The sequence below is a fragment of the Trematomus bernacchii genome, unplaced genomic scaffold (assembly GCF_902827165.1).
Source record: "Trematomus bernacchii unplaced genomic scaffold, fTreBer1.1, whole genome shotgun sequence".
Lineage (NCBI taxonomy): Eukaryota > Metazoa > Chordata > Actinopteri > Perciformes > Nototheniidae > Trematomus > Trematomus bernacchii.
This window is the reverse complement of record NW_022987564.1, coordinates 3,473,430-3,498,462: the sequence shown is the minus strand read 5'-3', so window position 1 is coordinate 3,498,462 and position 25,033 is coordinate 3,473,430. Positions and strand designations below refer to the sequence as shown.

The following is a 25,033-nucleotide window of genomic DNA, read 5'->3' as shown; positions in this document are numbered from 1 at the left end:
CAGGTCTTTCTCCTTCTCTGCTCACTAATGAAATAAGCCCTTGGTCAAACTGCATGTTTATCTTTGGCAGCCAGGTGCATAAACACACTAACAGTTGTTTTTTGTTTTTGAGTAATCAAGCAGCTCTTCAAAGACACATCAAACAGATCCCTCAAAAGATGGCCTTTTTTTCCCATGAAATGATCTGTGCATGCTTACAGATTCTCACACACACACACACACACACACACGGAGAGGGAGGAGAGGTGTGTGCTGGTTCTGCACAGGCCTAACAAATTGTTGTTCTATCACCTGAGAGCACCAGGTCACATGCTGCAGGACCTGCTAGTCTGCTGCTGGAAATGACACACACACACACACACACACACACCACACACACACACACACACACACACGCACACACACACACACACACACGCACACGCACACGCACATACATACACACACACACACACACACACCACTCTCGGGGCCCCCTGGTAGTCACACGGCTCCATAATATAACTGGCAAACATGTAAGAATGTGATGCATCGGCCTACAGTGGGAAAATGGTTTAATCTGTTGGAATAGAGTAGAAATATCAAATATCATTACTTTTCTTCTAAATGAAATGCTGACATTACAAAATGCATGGTTTTATACTGCAATGGCAGTGAGATCAACAAATGTGGTCTGAATGGAAGTCAATGAGGCATTTTTGAGATAAATGAAATAATGAAAATAATGAAACAGGCATTTAATGGGTTAAAATCCTGCCAATGATTGAATGTTTGGTAGTTTTGAATACGTTAGAAGTTGTATATGTGATTCATGAAAAAAAAAGTAGAAAGAAATATTGATGTATGATGATTTAATAACAGTTATTATGGGCGTGTACATTTTTGCCACAAAGGTGTCCAGAGGTAGTATCTGATACTACGTAAAAAATAATAATGCAGTCAAATCAATTTTGTTGCTAATCTTTGACACATCCAAGACTCTAATAACCACCAAAGTTCCATCCCTCTACTAATTATTATATTGAAAGAAATTCATTTTTTGTGTTTTTTTTTAAGAGAAATTAAATAATTCAAATAATGAAACAGGCATTTAAAGGGTTAAAATCCTGAAAACTATTAAATGTTTGGTAGTTTTGAGCACGTTAGAAGTTGTTCAAGTGATTCATGGAAAAAAAAGTTTAATAAAATATTGATGTATGATGATTTAATAGCAGTTTCTATGAGCGTGTACATTTTTGCCACGAAGGGGTCCAGAGGGTGCAAAATGCATCACGAGAGTATACAAACATGTAAGAGTAAACGACATTGGATTTCAAAAATTTGACTCAAAAGAAGACTTCTTGCAAAGATCCATGCCAAAAGCTGTAACACAGCTGAAATGAACACCAAATCAAAAAAAAAAGTCAGGAAAAATGTACAAAAATGCCCGAGGAGGGCACAAGGGTTAATGAACTATCTGCCAGAGAATAGGTAGAGAAACAGAAGAAAACTCAAATATATATATATTACATTACAAACACTTCAATACCGTAGACATGCCTACGGGAGCAATTTGTGCTAAAGTGTCTTGCTCAAGGACACATCGGCATGTGACCCAAAGTCACATCCGCATAGGACTTTCCCGTTTTCTTAATGTCTTACCTGGTAGAGAATAGGTAAAGAAACAGAAGAAAACAAACCATATTCTCCAAAACTTACTTTGTGCAAACGTTGGCACATTATAAATTCCCTGTCTCACATTTTGTGAGTAGAGATGGTCACGTCTCAAGAATGCAACATCCGCCAATGATTTCTGTTTTCTTAATGAACTATTCTGCCAGAGAATAGGTAGAGAAACAGAAGAGAACTCAAATATATATATTACATTACAAACACTTCAATACCGTAGTCATGCCTACGGGAGCAATTTGTGCTAAAGTGTCTTGCTCAAGGACACATCGGCATGTGACCCAAAGTCACATCCGCATAGGACTTTCCCGTTTTCTTAATGTCTTACCTGGTAGAGAATAGGTAAAGAAACAGAAAGAAAACAAACCCTATTCTCCAAAACTTACTATGTGCAAACGTTGGCACATTATAAATTCCCTGTCTCACATTTTGTGAGTAGAGATGGTCACGTCTCAAGAATGCAACATCCGCCAATGATTTCTGTTTTCTTAATGAACTATCTGCCAGAGAATAGGTAGAGAAACAGAAGAAAACTCAAATATATATATATTACATTACAAACACTTCAATACCGTAGACATGCCTACGGGAGCAATTTGTGCTAAAGTGTCTTGCTCAAGGACACATCGGCATGTGACCCAAAGTCACATCCGCATAGGACTTTCCCGTTTTCTTAATGTCTTACCTGGTAGAGAATAGGTAAAGAAACAGAAGAAAACAAACCCTATTCTCCAAAACTTACTATGTGCAAACGTTGGCACATTATAAATTCCCTGTCTCACATTTTGTGAGTAGAGATGGTCACGTCTCAAGAATGCAACATCCGCCAATGATTTCTGTTTTCTTAATGAACTATCTGCCAGAGAATAGGTAGAGAAACAGAAGAAAACTCAAATATATATATTACATTACAAACACTTCAATACCGTAGACATGCCTACGGGAGCAATTTGTGCTAAAGTGTCTTGCTCAAGGACACATCGGCATGTGACCCAAAGTCACATCCGCATAGGACTTTCCCGTTTTCTTAATGTCTTACCTGGTAGAGAATAGGTAAAGAAACAGAAGAAAACAAACCCTATTCTCCAAAACTTACTATGTGCAAACGTTGGCACATTATAAATTCCCTGTCTCACATTTTGTGAGTAGAGATGGTCACGTCTCAAGAATGCAACATCCGCCAATGATTTCTGTTTTCTTAACCCTTGTGCCCTCGAATTTTCAACCTTTCGACCCCTTCGTGGCAAAAATGTACACGCCCATAATAACTGCTACTAAATCATCATACATCAACATTTCTTTCTACTTTTTTTTCATGAATCACTTAAACAACTTATAACGTACTCAAAACTACCAAACATTCAATAATTTCTGGATTTTAACCCTTTAAATGCCTGTTTAATTATTTGAATTATTTCATTATTTATGACAAAAAACACAAAAAATGAATTTTTTTCAATATAATAATTAGTAGAGGGATGGAACTTTGGTGGTTATTAGAGTCTTGGATGTGTCAAAGATTAGCAACAAAATTGATTTGACTGCATTATTATTTTTTACGTAGTATCAGATACTACCTCTGGACACCTTCGTGGCAAAAATGTACACGCCCATAATAACTGCTATTAAATCATCATACATCAATATTTTTCTACTTTTTTTTCATGAATCACATATACAACTTCTAACGTATTCAAAACTACCAAACATTCAATCATTGGCAGGATTTTAACCCTTTAAATGCCTGTTTAATTATTTGAATTATTTCATTTTTTCTTACAAAAAAACACAAAACATAATTTTTTCAATATAATAATTAGTAGAGGGATGGAACTTTGGTGGTTATTAGAGTCTTGGATGTGTCAAAGATTAGCAACAAAATTGATTTGACTGCATTATTATTTTGTACGTAGTATCAGATACTACCTCTGGACACCTTCGTGGCAAAAATGTACACGCCCATAATAACTTCTATTAAATCATCATATCAATATTTCTTTCTACTTTTTTTCATGAATCACATAAACAACTTATAACATTCAAACTAGCAAACATTCAACTTCTGGATTTTAACCCTTTAAATGCCTGTTTAATTATTTGAATTATTTCATTTTTATTACAAAAAACACAAAAAATGAATTTTCAATATAATAATTAGTAGAGGGATGGAACTTTGGTGGTTATTAGAGTCTTGGATGTGTCAAAGATTAGCAAAAAATTGATTTGACTGCATTATTATTTTTTACGTAGTATCAGATACTACCTCTGGACACCTTCGTGGCAAAAATGTACACGCCCATAATAATCTATTAAATCATCATACATCAATATTTTTCAACTTTTTTTTCATGAATCACATAAACAACTTCTAACGTACTCAAAACTACCATTTTCGGCGATTTTAACCCTTTAAACGCCTGTTTCATTATTTTCATTATTTCATTTATCTCAAAAATGCCTCATTGACTTCCATTCAGACCACATTTGTTGATCTCACTGCCATTGCAGTATAAAACCATGCATTTTGTAATGTCAGCATTTCATTTAGAAGAAAAGTAGTGATATTTGATATTTCTACTCTATTCCAACAGATTAAACCATTTTCCCACTGTAGGCCGATGCATTAATTCTTACATTTTTGCCAGTTATATTATGGAGCCGTGTGACTACCAGGGGGCCCCGAGAGTGGTGTGTGTGTGTGTGTGTGTGTATGTATATGTGCGTGCGTGTGGTGTATAGTGCGTGTGTGTGGTGTGTGTTGTGGTGTGTGTCATTTCCAGCAGCAGACTAGCAGGTCCTGCAGCATGTGACCTGGTGCTCTCAGGTGATAGAACAACATTTTTTTAGGCCTGTGCACAACCACACACACCTCTCCTCCCTCTCCGTGTGTGTGTGTGTGTGTGTGAGAATCTGTAAGCATGCACAGATCATTTCATGGGAACAAAAGGCCATCTTTTGAGGGATGTGTTTGATGTGTCTTTGAAGAGCTGCTTGATTACTCAAAAAAAAAACAACTGTTAGTGTGTTTATGCACCTGGCTGCCAAAGATAAACATGCAGTTTGACCAAGGGCTTATTTCATTAGTGAGCAGAGAAGGAGAAAGACCTGGAGCAAAGAGAAGGAACTCAAATGAAGAAGCTTTTCAGTGCAGAAGAGACTTCAGAAATAATCTTGCAGCCTTCTTCTGCCAGCGAGCTGCAGGACTCATCTGAAGAAGACACAAGGTTCGAGGGGGGGTCTGACACTGAATGCTCTCTGGAGTCCAGCATTTCTTTGAGTTCCTCTGACCCTTCATCTGAAAGTGGAGAGGACACTGAGGGTCCGGCCCACAGTGAGGGGACAGAGAAGAGGTCGTCCCAGGAGCTGGGGAAAACCAGGGTGTCCTCACAGATTGTGAGAAGAAAGCCCCCGTGGTGGTGGATGGTGGGCCGGACCCTCAGTGTCCTCTCCACTTTCAGATGAAGGGTCAGAGGAACTCAAAGAAATGCTGGACTCCAGAGAGCATTCAGTGTCAGACCCCCCCTCGAACCTTGTGTCTTCTTCAGATGAGTCCTGCAGCTCGCTGGCAGAAGAAGGCTGCAAGATTATTTCTGAAGTCTCTTCTGCACTGAAAAGCTTCTTCATTTGAGTTCCTTCTCTTTGCTCCAGGTCTTTCTCCTTCTCTGCTCACTAATGAAATAAGCCCTTGGTCAAACTGCATTTATCTTTGGCAGCCAGGTGCATAAACACACTAACAGTTGTTTTTTGTTTTTGAGTAATCAAGCAGCTCTTCAAAGACACATCAAACAATCCCTCAAAAGATGGCCTTTTTTTCCCATGAAATGATCTGTGCATGCTTACAGATTACACACACACACACACACACGGAGAGGGAGGAGAGGTGTGTGCTGGTTGTGCACAGGCCTAAATTGTTGTTCTATCACCTGAGAGCACCAGGTCACATGCTGCAGGACCTGCTAGTCTGCTGCTGGAAATGACACACACACACACACACACACACACACACACACACACACACACACACGCACACACACACACACACACACGCACACACACACATACATACACACACACACCACACACACCACTCTCGGGGCCCCCTGGTAGTCACACGGCTCCATAATATAACTGGCAAATGTAAGAATGTGATGCATCGGCCTACAGTGGGAAATGGTTTAATCTGTTGGAATAGAGTAGAAATATCAAATATCATTACTTTTCTTCTAAATGAAATGCTGACATTACAAAATGCATGGTTTTATACTGCAATGGCAGTGAGATCAACAAATGTGGTCTGAATGGAAGTCAATGAGGCATTTTTGAGATAAATGAAATAATTGAAAATAATGAAACAGGCATTTAATGGGTTAAAATCCTGCCAATGATTGAATGTTTGGTAGTTTTGATACGTTAGAAGTTGTATATGTGATTCATGAAAAAAAAGTAGAAAAAATATTGATGTATGATGATTTAATAACAGTTTTTGGGGTGCGTGTACATTTTTGCCACGAAGGTGTCCAGAGGTAGTATCTGATACTACGTAAAAAATAATAATGCAGTCAAATCAATTTTGTTGCTAATCTTTGACACATCCAGACTCTAATAACCACCAAAGTTCCATCCTCTACATTAATATTGAAAGAAATTCATTTTTGTGTTTTTTTTTAAGAGAAATTAAATAATTCAAATAATGAAACAGGCATTTAAAGGGTTAAAATCCTGAAACTATTAATGTTTGGTAGTTTTGAGCACGTTAGAAGTTGTTCAAGTGATTCATGGAAAAAAAAGTTTAATAAAATATTGATGTATGATGATTTAATAGCAGTTTCTATGAGCGTGTACATTTTTGCCACGAAGGGGTCCAGAGGGTGCAAAATGCATCACGAGAGTATACAAAACTGTAAGAGTAAACGACATTGGATTTCAAAAATTTGACTCAAAAGAAGACTTCTTGCAAAGATCCATGCCAAAAGCTGTAACACAGCTGAAATGAACACCAAATCAAAAAAAAAAGTCAGGAAAAATGTACAAAAATAATGAACTATCTGCCAGAGAATAGGTAGAGAAACAGAAGAAAACTCAAATATATATATATTACATTACAAACACTTCAATACCGTAGACATGCCTACGGAGCAATTTGTGCTAAAGTGTCTTGCTCAAGGACACATCGGCATGTGACCCAAAGTCACATCCGCATAGGACTTTCCCGTTTTCTTAATGTCTTACCTGGTAGAGAATAGGTAAAGAAACAGAAGAAAACAAACCCTATTCTCCAAAACTTACTATTGTGCAAACGTTGGCACATTATAAATTCCCTGTCTCACATTTTGTGAGTAGAGATGGTCACGTCTCAAAGAATGCAACATCCGCCAATGATTTCTGTTTTCTTAATGAACTATCTGCCAGAGAATAGGTAGAGAAACAGAAGAAAACTCAAATATATATATTACATTACAAACACTTCAATACCGTAGACATGCCTACGGGAGCAATTTGTGCTAAAGTGTCTTGCTCAAGGACACATCGGCATGTGACCCAAAGTCACATCCGCATAGGACTTTCCCGTTTTCTTAATGTCTTACCTGGTAGAGAATAGGTAAAGAAACAGAAGAAAACAAACCCTATTCTCCAAAACTTACTATGTGCAAACGTTGGCACATTATAAATTCCCTGTCTCACATTTTGTGAGTAGAGATGGTCACGTCTCAAGAATGCAACATCCGCCAATGATTTCTGTTTTCTTAATGAACTATCTGCCAGAGAATAGGTAGAGAAACAGAAGAAAACTCAAATATATATATATTACATTACAAACACTTCAATACCGTAGACATGCCTACGGGAGCAATTTGTGCTAAAGTGTCTTGCTCAAGGACACATCGGCATGTGACCCAAAGTCACATCCGCATAGGACTTTCCCGTTTCTTAATGTCTTACCTGGTAGAGAATAGGTAAAGAAACAGAAGAAAACAAACCCTATTCTCCAAAACTTACTATGTGCAAACGTTGGCACATTATAAATTCCCTGTCTCACATTTTGTGAGTAGAGATGGTCACGTCTCAAGAATGCAACATCCGCCAATGATTTCTGTTTTCTTAATGAACTATCTGCCAGAGAATAGGTAGAGAAACAGAAGAAAACTCAAATATATATATTACATTACAAACACTTCAATACCGTAGACATGCCTACGGGAGCAATTTGTGCTAAAGTGTCTTGCTCAAGGACACATCGGCATGTGACCCAAAGTCACATCCGCATAGGACTTTCCCGTTTTCTTAATGTCTTACCTGGTAGAGAATAGGTAAAGAAACAGAAGAAAACAAACCCTATTCTCCAAAACTTACTATGTGCAAACGTTGGCACATTATAAATTCCCTGTCTCACATTTTGTGAGTAGAGATGGTCACGTCTCAAGAATGCAACATCCGCCAATGATTTCTGTTTTCTTAATGAACTATCTGCCAGAGAATAGGTAGAGAAACAGAAGAAAACTCAAATATATATATTACATTACAAACACTTCAATACCGTAGACATGCCTACGGGAGCAATTTGTGCTAAAGTGTCTTGCTCAAGGACACATCGGCATGTGACCCAAAGTCACATCCGCATAGGACTTTCCCGTTTTCTTAATGTCTTACCTGGTAGAGAATAGGTAAAGAAACAGAAGAAAACAAACCCTATTCTCCAAAACTTACTATGTGCAAACGTTGGCACATTATAAATTCCCTGTCTCACATTTTGTGAGTAGAGATGGTCACGTCTCAAGAATGCAACATCCGCCAATGATTTCTGTTTTCTTAATGAACTATCTGCCAGAGAATAGGTAGAGAAACAGAAGAAAACTCAAATATATATATATTACATTACAAACACTTCAATACCGTAGACATGCCTACGGGAGCAATTTGTGCTAAAGTGTCTTGCTCAAGGACACATCGGCATGTGACCCAAAGTCACATCCGCATAGGACTTTCCCGTTTTCTTAATGTCTTACCTGGTAGAGAATAGGTAAAGAAACAGAAGAAAACAAACCCTATTCTCCAAAACTTACTATGTGCAAACGTTGGCACATTATAAATTCCCTGTCTCACATTTTGTGAGTAGAGATGGTCACGTCTCAAGAATGCAACATCCGCCAATGATTTCTGTTTTCTTAATGAACTATCTGCCAGAGAATAGGTAGAGAAACAGAAGAAAACTCAAATATATATATATTACATTACAAACACTTCAATACCGTAGACATGCCTACGGGAGCAATTTGTGCTAAAGTGTCTTGCTCAAGGACACATCGGCATGTGACCCAAAGTCACATCCGCATAGGACTTTCCCGTTTTCTTAATGTCTTACCTGGTAGAGAATAGGTAAAGAAACAGAAGAAAACAAACCCTATTCTCCAAAACTTACTATGTGCAAACGTTGGCACATTATAAATTCCCTGTCTCACATTTTGTGAGTAGAGATGGTCACGTCTCAAGAATGCAACATCCGCCAATGATTTCTGTTTTCTTAATGAACTATCTGCCAGATAATAGGTAGAGAAACAGAAGAAAACTCAAATATATATATATTACATTACAAACACTTCAATACCGTAGACATGCCTACGGGAGCAATTTGTGCTAAAGTGTCTTGCTCAAGGACACATCGGCATGTGACCCAAAGTCACATCCGCATAGGACTTTCCCGTTTTCTTAATGTCTTACCTGGTAGAGAATAGGTAAAGAAACAGAAGAAAACAAACCCTATTCTCCAAAACTTACTATTGTGCAAACGTTGGCACATTATAAATTCCCTGTCTCACATTTTGTGAGTAGAGATGGTCACGTCTCAAGAATGCAACATCCGCCAATGATTTCTGTTTTCTTAATGAACTATCTGCCAGAGAATAGGTAGAGAAACAGAAGAAAACTCAAATATATATATTACATTACAAACACTTCAATACCGTAGACATGCCTACGGGAGCAATTTGTGCTAAAGTGTCTTGCTCAAGGACACATCGGCATGTGACCCAAAGTCACATCCGCATAGGACTTTCCCGTTTTCTTAATGTCTTACCTGGTAGAGAATAGGTAAAGAAACAGAAGAAAACAAACCCTATTCTCCAAAACTTACTATGTGCAAACGTTGGCACATTATAAATTCCCTGTCTCACATTTTGTGAGTAGAGATGGTCACGTCTCAAGAATGCAACATCCGCCAATGATTTCTGTTTTCTTAATGAACTATCTGCCAGAGAATAGGTAGAGAAACAGAAGAAAACTCAAATATATATATTACATTACAAACACTTCAATACCGTAGACATGCCTACGGGAGCAATTTGTGCTAAAGTGTCTTGCTCAAGGACACATCGGCATGTGACCCAAAGTCACATCCGCATAGGACTTTCCCGTTTTCTTAATGTCTTACCTGGTAGAGAATAGGTAAAGAAACAGAAGAAAACAAACCCTATTCTCCAAAACTTACTATGTGCAAACGTTGGCACATTATAAATTCCCTGTCTCACATTTTGTGAGTAGAGATGGTCACGTCTCAAGAATGCAACATCCGCCAATGATTTCTGTTTTCTTAATGAACTATCTGCCAGAGAATAGGTAGAGAAACAGAAGAAAACTCAAATATATATATATTACATTACAAACACTTCAATACCGTAGACATGCCTACGGGAGCAATTTGTGCTAAAGTGTCTTGCTCAAGGACACATCGGCATGTGACCCAAAGTCACATCCGCATAGGACTTTCCCGTTTTCTTAATGTCTTACCTGGTAGAGAATAGGTAAAGAAACAGAAGAAAACAAACCCTATTCTCCAAAACTTACTATGTGCAAACGTTGGCACATTATAAATTCCCTGTCTCACATTTTGTGAGTAGAGATGGTCACGTCTCAAGAATGCAACATCCGCCAATGATTTCTGTTTTCTTAATGAACTATCTGCCAGAGAATAGGTAGAGAAACAGAAGAAAACTCAAATATATATATATTACATTACAAACACTTCAATACCGTAGACATGCCTACGGGAGCAATTTGTGCTAAAGTGTCTTGCTCAAGGACACATCGGCATGTGACCCAAAGTCACATCCGCATAGGACTTTCCCGTTTTCTTAATGTCTTACCTGGTAGAGAATAGGTAAAGAAACAGAAGAAAACAAACCCTATTCTCCAAAACTTACTATGTGCAAACGTTGGCACATTATAAATTCCCTGTCTCACATTTTGTGAGTAGAGATGGTCACGTCTCAAGAATGCAACATCCGCCAATGATTTCTGTTTTCTTAATGAACTATCTGCCAGAGAATAGGTAGAGAAACAGAAGAAAACTCAAATATATATATTACATTACAAACACTTCAATACCGTAGACATGCCTACGGGAGCAATTTGTGCTAAAGTGTCTTGCTCAAGGACACATCGGCATGTGACCCAAAGTCACATCCGCATAGGACTTTCCCGTTTTCTTAATGTCTTACCTGGTAGAGAATAGGTAAAGAAACAGAAGAAAACAAACCCTATTCTCCAAAACGTACTATGTGCAAACGTTGGCACATTATAAATTCCCTGTCTCACATTTTGTGAGTAGAGATGGTCACGTCTCAAGAATGCAACATCCGCCAATGATTTCTGTTTTCTTAATGAACTATCTGCCAGAGAATAGGTAGAGAAACAGAAGAAAACTCAAATATATATATATTACATTACAAACACTTCAATACCGTAGACATGCCTACGGGAGCAATTTGTGCTAAAGTGTCTTGCTCAAGGACACATCGGCATGTGACCCAAAGTCACATCCGCATAGGACTTTCCCGTTTTCTTAATGTCTTACCTGGTAGAGAATAGGTAAAGAAACAGAAGAAAACAAACCCTATTCTCCAAAACTTACTATGTGCAAACGTTGGCACATTATAAATTCCCTGTCTCACATTTTGTGAGTAGAGATGGTCACGTCTCAAGAATGCAACATCCGCCAATGATTTCTGTTTTCTTAATGAACTATCTGCCAGAGAATAGGTAGAGAAACAGAAGAAAACTCAAATATATATATATTACATTACAAACACTTCAATACCGTAGACATGCCTACGGGAGCAATTTGTGCTAAAGTGTCTTGCTCAAGGACACATCGGCATGTGACCCAAAGTCACATCCGCATAGGACTTTCCCGTTTTCTTAATGTCTTACCTGGTAGAGAATAGGTAAAGAAACAGAAGAAAACAAACCCTATTCTCCAAAACTTACTATGTGCAAACGTTGGCACATTATAAATTCCCTGTCTCACATTTTGTGAGTAGAGATGGTCACGTCTCAAGAATGCAACATCCGCCAATGATTTCTGTTTTCTTAATGAACTATCTGCCAGAGAATAGGTAGAGAAACAGAAGAAAACTCAAATATATATATTACATTACAAACACTTCAATACCGTAGACATGCCTACGGGAGCAATTTGTGCTAAAGTGTCTTGCTCAAGGACACATCGGCATGTGACCCAAAGTCACATCCGCATAGGACTTTCCCGTTTTCTTAATGTCTTACCTGGTAGAGAATAGGTAAAGAAACAGAAGAAAACAAACCCTATTCTCCAAAACTTACTATGTGCAAACGTTGGCACATTATAAATTCCCTGTCTCACATTTTGTGAGTAGAGATGGTCACGTCTCAAGAATGCAACATCCGCCAATGATTTCTGTTTTCTGAATGAACTATCTGCCAGAGAATAGGTAGAGAAACAGAAGAAAACTCAAATATATATATATTACATTACAAACACTTCAATACCGTAGACATGCCTACGGGAGCAATTTGTGCTAAAGTGTCTTGCTCAAGGACACATCGGCATGTGACCCAAAGTCACATCCGCATAGGACTTTCCCGTTTTCTTAATGTCTTACCTGGTAGAGAATAGGTAAAGAAACAGAAGAAAACAAACCCTATTCTCCAAAACTTACTATGTGCAAACGTTGGCACATTATAAATTCCCTGTCTCACATTTTGTGAGTAGAGATGGTCACGTCTCAAGAATGCAACATCCGCCAATGATTTCTGTTTTCTTAATGAACTATCTGCCAGAGAATAGGTAGAGAAACAGAAGAAAACTCAAATATATATATATTACATTACAAACACTTCAATACCGTAGACATGCCTACGGGAGCAATTTGTGCTAAAGTGTCTTGCTCAAGGACACATCGGCATGTGACCCAAAGTCACATCCGCATAGGACTTTCCCGTTTTCTTAATGTCTTACCTGGTAGAGAATAGGTAAAGAAACAGAAGAAAACAAACCCTATTCTCCAAAACTTACTATGTGCAAACGTTGGCACATTATAAATTCCCTGTGTCACATTTTGTGAGTAGAGATGGTCACGTCTCAAGAATGCAACATCCGCCAATGATTTCTGTTTTCTTAATGAACTATCTGCCAGAGAATAGGTAGAGAAACAGAAGAAAACTCAAATATATATATATTACATTACAAACACTTCAATACCGTAGACATGCCTACGGGAGCAATTTGTGCTAAAGTGTCTTGCTCAAGGACACATCGGCATGTGACCCAAAGTCACATCCGCATAGGACTTTCCCGTTTTCTTAATGTCTTACCTGGTAGAGAATAGGTAAAGAAACAGAAGAAAACAAACCCTATTCTCCAAAACTTACTATGTGCAAACGTTGGCACATTATAAATTCCCTGTCTCACATTTTGTGAGTAGAGATGGTCACGTCTCAAGAATGCAACATCCGCCAATGATTTCTGTTTTCTTAATGAACTATCTGCCAGAGAATAGGTAGAGAAACAGAAGAAAACTCAAATATATATATATTACATTACAAACACTTCAATACCGTAGACATGCCTACGGGAGCAATTTGTGCTAAAGTGTCTTGCTCAAGGACACATCGGCATGTGACCCAAAGTCACATCCGCATAGGACTTTCCCGTTTTCTTAATGTCTTACCTGGTAGAGAATAGGTAAAGAAACAGAAGAAAACAAACCCTATTCTCCAAAACTTACTATGTGCAAACGTTGGCACATTATAAATTCCCTGTCTCACATTTTGTGAGTAGAGATGGTCACGTCTCAAGAATGCAACATCCGCCAATGATTTCTGTTTTCTTAATGAACTATCTGCCAGAGAATAGGTAGAGAAACAGAAGAAAACTCAAATATATATATATTACATTACAAACACTTCAATACCGTAGACATGCCTACGGGAGCAATTTGTGCTAAAGTGTCTTGCTCAAGGACACATCGGCATGTGACCCAAAGTCACATCCGCATAGGACTTTCCCGTTTTCTTAATGTCTTACCTGGTAGAGAATAGGTAAAGAAACAGAAGAAAACAAACCCTATTCTCCAAAACTTACTATGTGCAAACGTTGGCACATTATAAATTCCCTGTCTCACATTTTGTGAGTAGAGATGGTCACGTCTCAAGAATGCAACATCCGCCAATGATTTCTGTGTTCTTAATGAACTATCTGCCAGAGAATAGGTAGAGAAACAGAAGAAAACTCAAATATATATATATTACATTACAAACACTTCAATACCGTAGACATGCCTACGGGAGCAATTTGTGCTAAAGTGTCTTGCTCAAGGACACATCGGCATGTGACCCAAAGTCACATCCGCATAGGACTTTCCCGTTTTCTTAATGTCTTACCTGGTAGAGAATAGGTAAAGAAACAGAAGAAAACAAACCCTATTCTCCAAAACTTACTATGTGCAAACGTTGGCACATTATAAATTCCCTGTGCTCACATTTTGTGAGTAGAGATGGTCACGTCTCAAGAATGCAACATCCGCCAATGATTTCTGTTTTCTTAATGAACTATCTGCCAGAGAATAGGTAGAGAAACAGAAGAAAACTCAAATATATATATATTACATTACAAACACTTCAATACCGTAGACATGCCTACGGGAGCAATTTGTGCTAAAGTGTCTTGCTCAAGGACACATCGGCATGTGACCCAAAGTCACATCCGCATAGGACTTTCCCGTTTTCTTAATGTCTTACCTGGTAGAGAATAGGTAAAGAAACAGAAGAAAACAAACCCTATTCTCCAAAACTTACTATGTGCAAACGTTGGCACATTATAAATTCCCTGTCTCACATTTTGTGAGTAGAGATGGTCACGTCTCAAGAATGCAACATCCGCCAATGATTTCTGTTTTCTTAATGAACTATCTGCCAGAGAATAGGTAGAGAAACAGAAGAAAACTCAAATATATATATTACATTACAAACACTTCAATACCGTAGACATGCCTACGGGAGCAATTTGTGCTAAAGTGTCTTGCTCAAGGACACATCGGCATGTGACCCAAAGTCACATCCGCATAGGACTTTCCCGTTTTCTTAATGTCTTACCTGGTAGAGAATAGGTAAAGAAACAGAAGAAAACAAACCCTATTCTCCAAAACTTACTATGTGCAAACGTTGGCACATTATAAATTCCCTGTCTCACATTTTGTGAGTAGAGATGGTCACGTCTCAAGAATGCAACATCCGCCAATGATTTCTGTTTTCTTAATGAACTATCTGCCAGAGAATAGGTAGAGAAACAGAAGAAAACTCAAATATATATATTACATTACAAACACTTCAATACCGTAGACATGCCTACGGGAGCAATTTGTGCTAAAGTGTCTTGCTCAAGGACACATCGGCATGTGACCCAAAGTCACATCCGCATAGGACTTTCTGCTTTCTTAATTACCCTGACGAGAATAGGTAAAGAAACAGAATGAAACAAACCCTATTCTCCAGCCCCCCCCCAAATATGCATACAGCAGTACACTTGATTTGTCTACTGAAACTTACCGTCCTTTTTTCTTAATAAAAAAAAGGTTGTTGTTCTTCCAGTTGAACACTTGGAACATATTACAATACAAACACTTCAATACCGTAGACATGCCTACGGGAGCAATTTGTGCTAAAGTGTCTTGCTCAAGGACACATCAGCATGTGACCCAAAGTCACATCCGCATAGGACTTGCCCGTTTTCTTAATGTCTTACCTGGTAGAGAATAGGTAACGAAACAGAAGAAAACAAACCCTATTCTCCAAAACTTACTTTGTGCAAACGTTGGCACATTATAAATTCCCTGTCTCGCATTTTGTGAGTAGAGATGGTCACGTCTCAAGAATGCAACATCCGCCAATGATTTCTGTTTTCTTAATGAACTATCTGCCAGAGAATAGGTAGAGAAACAGAAGAAAACTCAAATATATATATTACATTACAAACACTTCAATACCGTAGACATGCCTACGGGAGCAATTTGTGCTAAAGTGTCTTGCTCAAGGACACATCGGCATGTGACCCAAAGTCACATCCGCATAGGACTTTCCCGTTTTCTTAATGTCTTACCTGGTAGAGAATAGGTAAAGAAACAGAAGAAAACAAACCCTATTCTCCAACACTTACTTTGTGCAAACGTTGGCACATTATAAATTCCCTGTCTCACATTTTGTGAGTAGAGATGGTCACGTCTCAAGAATGCAACATCCGCCAATGATTTCTGTTTTCTTAATGAACTATCTGCCAGAGAATAGGTAGAGAAACAGAAGAAAACTCAAATATATATATTACATTACAAACACTTCAATACCGTAGACATTGTTTGTTTGTAGCCTTTACTTAACCAGGTTAAAAAATCCCATTGAGATCAACGATCTCTTTTTCAAGGGAGACCTGCGGTACATTAGTTACACATAAAAACAAACAGAAAACAAAAGGACATCACAACATAATTACAGGGGTATACATTAGAAACCTATTTACATTGACAGGTATCCAATAACATTTAATCCAGTCGTGCTTTAAAACGATGCAAGGGAATCAAAATGCTCAGTTTCAATATTTTTTGCATGGTGTTGCAAGCTAGAGGAGCAGCGCACATAAAAGCTTTACTACCTAAAACAGTCCTAGCACTTGGCACATGTAATAAAAACACATCCTGGGATCTCAGGCAATAGCTACTTGCCACTCTCCGTGAGATCAAAGAGCATATATAAGTCGGTAGTTTACCCAGCATGGCTTTATATATGAATATGTACCAATGACTGAGCCTCCGACCAGTAAGTGAAGGCAGACCTGCCTTGGCATACAGGGTAGAGTGATGAGTAAGTACTTTACAGTTAGTAACAAATCTCAGAGCACTGTGATAGGCGGCATCTAACCTTTCCAGGCAATGGGCAGTTGCATTCATATAGATCAAATCACCATAGTCTAGCACAGGTAAAAAGGTCACAGTGACTAGCCTTTTCCTGGCTTCAAAAGAGAAACAGGACTTGTTTCTGAAAAAGAAACCTGGTCTAACCCTCAGCTTTTTAAGCAGATTAGTGACCTGAAGTTTAAAAGTAAGACAATCATCAAGCCAGATACCAAGGTATTTATAACAGCTAACCACTTGGAGTACTTGTCCTTGCATAGTCACAATATCCAAAGCAGTCTCTGGAGTCTTTTTAGCTTTAGAAAAGAGCATTACCTTGGTTTTCTCAACATTTAAAAGAAGCTTTAGTTCAGAGAGGTGAGTCTGAATAATGTTAAAAACAGCCTGTAATTTAACAACCGCCTCCTTAATGGAGGGACCTGCACAGTACATCACGGTGTCATCCGCATAAAAATGCAAAGTAGCTTCATCCACATTTTCACCTAAACTATTGATGTAGATGGAGAATAAAAGTGGACCTAAAACAGAACCTTGAGGAACACCATTAGCAATGTTCAACCACTCAGAAGACAGCCCATCAAAGTGAACACATTGGGACCTTTCAGAGAGGTAGTTCACAAACCACCCCACTGCATGGCTGGATAAGCCAATACTGAGTAGCCTCTGCTTTAAGATGCGATGATCGACGGTGTCAAACGCTTTGGAAAGGTCAATAAATAAAGCTGCACAACTCTGCTTTTTATCTAAAATACTTGTAATGTCATTCACCACTTTCATTGTGGCAGTGATGGTGCTATGTTGCTTTCTGAAACCTGACTGATGTTTAGACAGGATGTCATTGTTACATAAAAACTCCTTTACCTGTTCACTCACTAGGCGTTCAAGAACCTTAGCCAGAACTGACAATTTCGAGATTGGCCTATAGTTATTTAAAACAGTTGCCTCCCCTCCTTTTAGTAGTGGCAGGACATACGCTGACTTCCATACTTTTGGAATTGTGTTTGTGCTGAGGGAGAGGTTAAAAAGAGTAGTGAGAGGTGGAGCAATAAAATCTGCAGCTATCTTTAAAAAGAAAGGTTCTACGTTGTCCGGGCCAACCGGTTTCTTAGGATCTAACTTAGATAATGCTTCATGAACAACATTTACAGTAAAAGGAGTAAAACTGAAAGGGTTTTCCAGACCACATTGTTCAGAGTCACCAACTGTGGTGTTCACAGTAGCAGAGTTAGTCACAGAATCAAACATAGAACCGCAGGACACAAAATGCTCATTAAAACAATTTAACATAGTAGCCCTGTCCGATATAGTGCCAGATGCTGTGGTAATGCACGGAGGTAGCTCATTTCGGATCTCACCGGTGGATATCGATTTTATGGCTTTCCAAAATTTCCTAGGATTATTTAGGTTTTCTGTAGTAACTGACAAATAGTACTTCGACTTAGCACTTTTGACCTGTGAAGTGAAGCTATTTCTTAGCTGCCTAAAACGCAGCCATTCTACCTCTGAGCCTGATTTCCTAGCCTTTGCACAGGCCTTGTTTCTCTCATGTAGGAGACTGGACAGTTCAGCAGAAAACCAAGGATTGTCTCGTCCCTTTACTCTAAAAGTACGTAGGGGTGCATGTCTATCTATAATTTCCATAAAACCAAGATAAAAATAAGACCATGCAGTTTCTACATCAGCACACAGATCGATTTTTCCCCAATCAAACCCAAACAGATCATGAACAAAACCCTGCTCCACAAAATGTTTTATGTGTCTCTTAATAATAATACGAGGTTTAACCTTTTGGACCTTAGTGTCCCTAATTGTGGCTACAACACAGTGGTCACTCGCATCATTTGCAAATACTCCCACAGATGGGTATTTATAGGGAACATTAGTTAGAATGAGATCAATTAGGGAGGATTTATTAGGGGACTTAACGTTAGGGCGAGTAGGACTGTCAACAATCTGAGTAACATTCAGAGAGATACAAAGGTTTTTTTAATCCTCTGATACTGCAGTTAACCAGTCCCAGTTAAAATCTCCAAGTAGCACTATTTCCTTATAGTCTAGTTGCGATAAAAGTTTTGCTAGTGAAGACAAGGAGTCCTTGACAGCTGAGGGGGGTCTGTAACACCCCACCACCATGACTTGTTGCCCCTTTGCCACTTCTATATTTAAGGCTAAAGATTCGAATTGCTTACTGACAGATTTGGAAACCAATGTGGTTACACTGAACTTATTCTTAACATAAATGGCAACTCCACCACCTTTATTAGGCCGGTCGGTACGATACACATTATAACCATTTAAGGATATGTCAGAGGCCAAAATAGTTTTATTTAGCCATGTTTCTGATAACACAATGACGTCAGCGTCAGTCGTGCTTGCCCAAATGCGGACAAAATTTAGTTTACCTAACAGACTGCGCACATTCAAGTGGATGAAACCCAACCCAGACCTAGCTTTAAAATCAGCAGGAGTAGCGATCTGACTACTACTACTGGGCGGACCAGGGTTAGGTTGAACATTTCCTGACAGTAATAACAACAACAAAAACAGGCATCTTTTCCTCTTAATCGACACACACACATTGTCATCTACTTTAGAATCACCGGAAAAGTCGGTGAGAGTTTGATTAGAGTTTAAGAAGCAGTCCTGAAGTACCATCATTGCAGGCAAACAAAAAAGACAAACATATTTTGTCGAGCAGATTGTCTGCGACAAGGTAACCGGTAACTGTTTGTGTAACACATCCGACCCTTTGCAGGGGATGCCTACTGCGGGTGGCAGAACAGACCTGAATCCAGTAGACTTCTCAGGATGACTAGAGATCTTCTCATAGTCCAGAACAGTTAACAGGCACAGCAGAATCACGATATGGGCCATTTTCCCAGACCAGCACACAGTATCCGCGATGTTCCTGGGGCAAAAATCCTCCTCCTCACAGCAGCAAAGGACAGGCGAAAGCAGCAGCGTGGAAGCGCTCCGGTCTCTCCGTGGTATCCCCGGGGTAAAAGGTCTCCTCAGCAAAGCAGCACACGACACTGCAGCACACGACAGGTGGGAGCAGGCCTCCCATGTCATTTAAATCCCTCCCAAATGTAGCACTATCTTGCAAATAGTCCACTGCTGTGTCATACCAAACCTGTTAGTTTCCTTCATCATGAAAAATCCTCATCTTACTTAAAAAACCTCTCAAAGTGATCACACTCCTACCCTCCTTGGCCTCTCCTGTCCAAATGAAGGGAGACTGATCAGCCTGGAACTTATAGTCTGTCCCAACATTCCAGCATTCCAGAATGCCAAAACTCCAAAGCATATTCTAAAGGACCATGGCCAACATTCTAAATGACCATATATGGGCAACCTCCTAAATGACATCCCTTTCTCACTCTGATAAGGCTTCCTTCACATCTTCATCACATCATGGACCTCAATAAATAACATTAATTCGGAGCTAACCTTTTCAACACTCTATATTTCAAGATACAGTATCTTCAGTGGTTGAAGAAGTAGTCATATTTCTAAAAAATACTGTCCTGCATTCTGCATTACTGAAGTAAAAGTACAAAAGTATCTGCATTCTATAACTCTATCTATATGTTGTAATACCTCCTCCTCACCAGCAGGTGGCAACGTGAGCTTATATTATAGCTTGAGTCCCCATTAACTGTCGAAAGAGTAAAACATAAATTCCGTGTTTCTTGTGCATGTGTCTGTTCTCTCTTCAGTAGCAACAGAAGGACTGAAAGCTGACATCATGGCCGAGAACATGACCCTGCTGTGGGGCTCCGGCTCTCCGCCCTGCTGGAGGGTGATGATCGCTCTGGAGGAGAAGAACCTGCAGGGATACAACAACAAACTGCTCTCCTTTGAGAAAATGGAGCACAAGTCCCAAGAAGTGTTAGATATAAATGCTAGGGGACAGGTATGGAGTAGCCTAAATCCATTGTAACCTGCAAAATATACAATTAGATAAGACTAACACTACCCTATTTTCATTTCCCTCACCCAAAATAACGCATACTATCGGTAACCGCTTGTAGTCATTGCAAACGCTAGCTACACTTCCTCCATTTTCCTAATCCCTGATAGACAACCTCCAGCCAAACTCCATTAAAAAAATCATACCTATTTAATGTGTTCCTATGTACCAGGAACAATATATTCTTACTGAAACTTAACTGAATGATTAAGAACAATAGTGAGGATGTGCTTTTTAATTCGGCGTATATTAAATGTACTAAAAGCTTTTGTATCTGGATCATTGTAACGTTACGGTTTATTTTGCCTACTAAGTGCCTTTCACATTGTTGACCATAGAGGGCAGTAAAAACCAACCTAAAACAGATATTTCTACAATGCGCCTACTGTAATGTCTGCTACCAGCACGCCGACGTTATCATAAAGCCTTTATGTGTCACTTGAAGTCTTAATTATTTGTTTATGTGGTATTTATTTACCGGCAAAATAAGATAAGATTTAATCGACTTTTTTAATGAAGGTAGTTTGGAGTTAACCGTTCTTCTGAGCTACGCCACTTCAGTAGAAGCAGCTCAAGTTCATCAGCAGTAATTTGAGGTGGAAGAAATCTTGTATTTGAGTAAAAGTAGAAGTACCAGAGTGTAGGAATACTCTGTTACAAGTAACCCAGTAAGTCCTGCAATCAAAATGTTACTGAAGTAACAGTACAAAAGAATCTGTACAAAGGATTAATAAAGAAATCAAAATATAATTAAAGTACCAAAAGTAAAAGTACTCATCATACAGATGGTCCATTTCAGAATAATATATATGACATGTTCTTATTATTATTGATGCATTAGTGTTATCAAAGCTGGTAAAGGTGCAGCTAATTATTGTTAATATATTAAAGTTATTACAAAATAAATGTTGTGGAGATCTCAACATTTTACTTAAGAACAGTACATGAATAAAAGACATGATCAAAGGCACTTGCATTAAAAACAGGTCACATACTGTAATAAAGTCAGCTAACCTAACCACCATGTTTTGTTAAAACCTGAGCGTATGCAGCAGTTGTTCCCCAAGAGTCGTTGAAATGCAGCTCAGCAGGTTGTCTTAATTAGCTCCCTGTGGCTGTATCATTAAAACAGGGTGGAGGGTGATGAGGCTATCATCATCTCTTAAATCATCTGTCTTGCTCACATTATAACCTGTTTTGTTTTTTAAAGCTTCCATCTTTCAAACATGGAGACAACAACGTGAATGAATCCTATGCAGCCTGTTTTTACCTGGAGGTGAGAGAACCTGTGCACAATTATAAAATATCAAATAAAGAGGATATTATACAAATAGCTAAAGCATGCAATACACACTAATTCCAACATTATGATATGTGGCATCGACGATGTGTCTTTTCTTTCTGAATGGCAGAGTCAGTTTAAGTCTCAGGGAACCAAACTGATCCCAGACGGCGCTGCAGAACAAGCTCTGATGTACCAGCGCATGTTTGAGGGTCTCACATTCTACGAACAACTCAGTAAGACCCACATTTAATCCCTTAAAATCCCCTTTTAATACAAGCAAAGATAATAGTTTCTGGCAGATTTAGCAAAGTAAGATTAGTTGTATTATCTAGCCTATTTTTTATTTGTCAGAAAATCCAAATAAAAGACGTTTAATTGTTAGGATGAACATGGGCACATCGTTTATTTTGAGGCCAGTGTACTTCTCCATGCTGAGAATACTCCCTGCAACAAATGTGTGTTAAACCATGGACACAAATTCTTCTTCTAACACTTATTTGAGTAAAGTTTGTTAAAAATGTTTTGCCCAGCTGTCTACGAAAAATGAAGTCAACTTAAAAAAACAACTATAATGTTCATTGGATATATTGACAATAAGAACTTTATATTTTAAACAATACATTTTTGGTGTTTGTAAATGCTACACTTTTTGCAATACTCGAGGGAAATAAGCTCATACACCCAGAAAAGCTCTTTTCCTTTAATATGTATGTGTTGTTTTTTTCTAGACGCAGTTATCTACTACACCTGGTTTGTCCCTGAAGAAGAGAGGCATGACTCGGCTCTGAAGAGAAACAAGGAAGCTCTGACCGCTGAACTCCAGCTCTGGGAGGGCTACCTGCAGAAGGTAGAGCATGCACAGTACACACACCAACAAACAAAATAAAACATGCATAGTCTCGTTGAAACATGCTATCTGTCACCTCTCTCTTTCTAGCTGGGCTCGGCCTCTAACCTGGCAGGACCTTCCTTCTCTCTGGCCGATGTGACAGTTTTTCCAACTGTTGCTACTCTGTTCCGGTTTGGGTAAGTGGGAAAACGCTGTTGCATTTATCTAGAAGTTGCACAAACCACTAAAAGTGATCAGAATCAGAAACAGGTTTATTACCAGGTAGGTTTACAAATAAGAGGAATTTGACTTGGTGTCATGATGCATAAAAACAAGAATTAAAAACACAGGTAGAGAACTAGAAAAATAATATAGTCAAATATAACAGTATCTACATTGCAATGGAGTGGAATAGAGGAATAAAATATGGAATAAAAATCAGATGTAATACAAAATATTGTTGTACATTGTGTGCATTAATGTAATGCATAGAGTCTATGATGTGGCTGAGGTAAAGTGTCAGTGGGGGGGCCGGGCCTTGTTTAGGAGGCGGAGCGGAGGTAGCATTAGATTTCAACTTTATCTTCTTTCTGGTCTGCAGGCTGTCTGCTGAGCGTTACCCCAAACTGGGAGAGTACTACGCTCTGCTGAAGGACCGCCCCAGCATCAAAGCCAGCTGGCCTCCTCACTGGCTGGAGAACCCCAAGGGACAGGACTCACTGAAAGACATCTGAGACCCTCACACACACACTCCACAGTCACGTCTGCTTGTGATGCTTTTGCTTTTTGCAAGACAACCCTTTCATTTTTCAGAAAAGAAACCGTGTTGAGGTTACGATAAAAGATTAGTATGTTCCAAATATATCATTGTTCCAAGAGCAGACATTTTTTTTTGTTAATTTAGCAATTATATTTCATTAAAAGGCTGTGTTTCTATTAAATCTTGGACAACAAATCAGTTGGTAAACACAGGCTATATTAAAATAATAAGCAATTTTTCAGTTACTCACCCTGTGCTACCTTGAATTCTTGAATATAACTTATTTTCTTGTCACAATGAACGCAAAATCTAAAATCTGGGAAAATGTTGAATTCATTGAAGTAAATGGGGGCTTGTTCAATGTAATCCACCTCGGATCAGCCATGCAATGCAAGAAAAACAATGTTTGTTTGTGAATTTAAGGTAAAACAGGATCAGATATTGATAAAAATGGCAAATGTTGGCCTTGAAGTATTAATTTAAACTGCAAAATGTTATGTTTGCAGGGTAAGTCCTTCACCATTCATCATTTGGATATTATTTAGCGTTGTTTGTTGCCAAGTTAGAAGGTGTGTTTGACTAACATCAATATCAGTTTACTAATGCCTTTACACGCCACTATAAGAGTACTTTAATGCATTTTTGCTTATGAAGCTAGTTCTTTAGGTTGATTGGGTTTCTACCAATTTTGCACTAAATATCCTCCACTAAAACTAACATGTCTTGCATGCTGTTTGTATGCAATGCAATTTAAACCCATATATTGGCTCTACAATTCCACTGGGAAAAATAAAAACCAATATGTGACTGCTGGAGATGTGATGTATTAATGTTTAAACCTTACTTTTGCTGAACATTGGATTAACCCAATAAATACCACTGTCCAAGGTCAAGTCTGGAATAGTTATTTGATCTCACACATCAATAAATAAATTAGGCCGCGTCTATAAAACCATGACCCAGTTTATTTCATTGCCCACGCTCTGAACAAAGGAGAGTGAAATGCTGTGTTACCATGACTTTGCATACAAGATATTAAATCGTTTGCATAAAATCCAAATGATATCACTTATGTAAAGTGCACACCTTAAAAAAAACATAGTTGTGCCTCTTTTTTGTTGAGTGGTTTTTATTTGCTTATAAACTTTGTTTCAGGTCCTGAAAACTCTACCACAGGAACAGCAGCTGGGGATCAGAGCTTCCTCTGTTATCAGCTTTGTCATTTTATTTAAAACTGATAAAATAACTTTACTGGCTCCAGCCTACTCTGCTGCCTCTGCGACATGATGCACTGCATGCTTCTGGT

At 38.6% G+C, this 25,033-nt stretch overlaps 1 protein-coding gene across 1 annotated transcript; it reads left to right on the top strand.

Annotated features, from left to right (window-relative positions):
* The first annotated feature begins 20,528 nt into the window (after positions 1 to 20,528).
* Positions 20,529 to 24,620, top strand: LOC117478205 (glutathione S-transferase A-like). Its single transcript, XM_034125147.1, has 6 exons — positions 20,529 to 20,796; positions 22,064 to 22,129; positions 22,266 to 22,371; positions 22,867 to 22,985; positions 23,076 to 23,164; positions 23,569 to 24,620. The coding sequence occupies exons 1-6, from the start codon at positions 20,629 to 20,631 to the stop codon at positions 23,699 to 23,701; spliced, it is 681 nt and encodes a 226-aa protein (XP_033981038.1). The 5' UTR covers positions 20,529 to 20,628; the 3' UTR covers positions 23,702 to 24,620.
* The last annotated feature ends 413 nt before the right edge of the window (positions 24,621 to 25,033 follow it).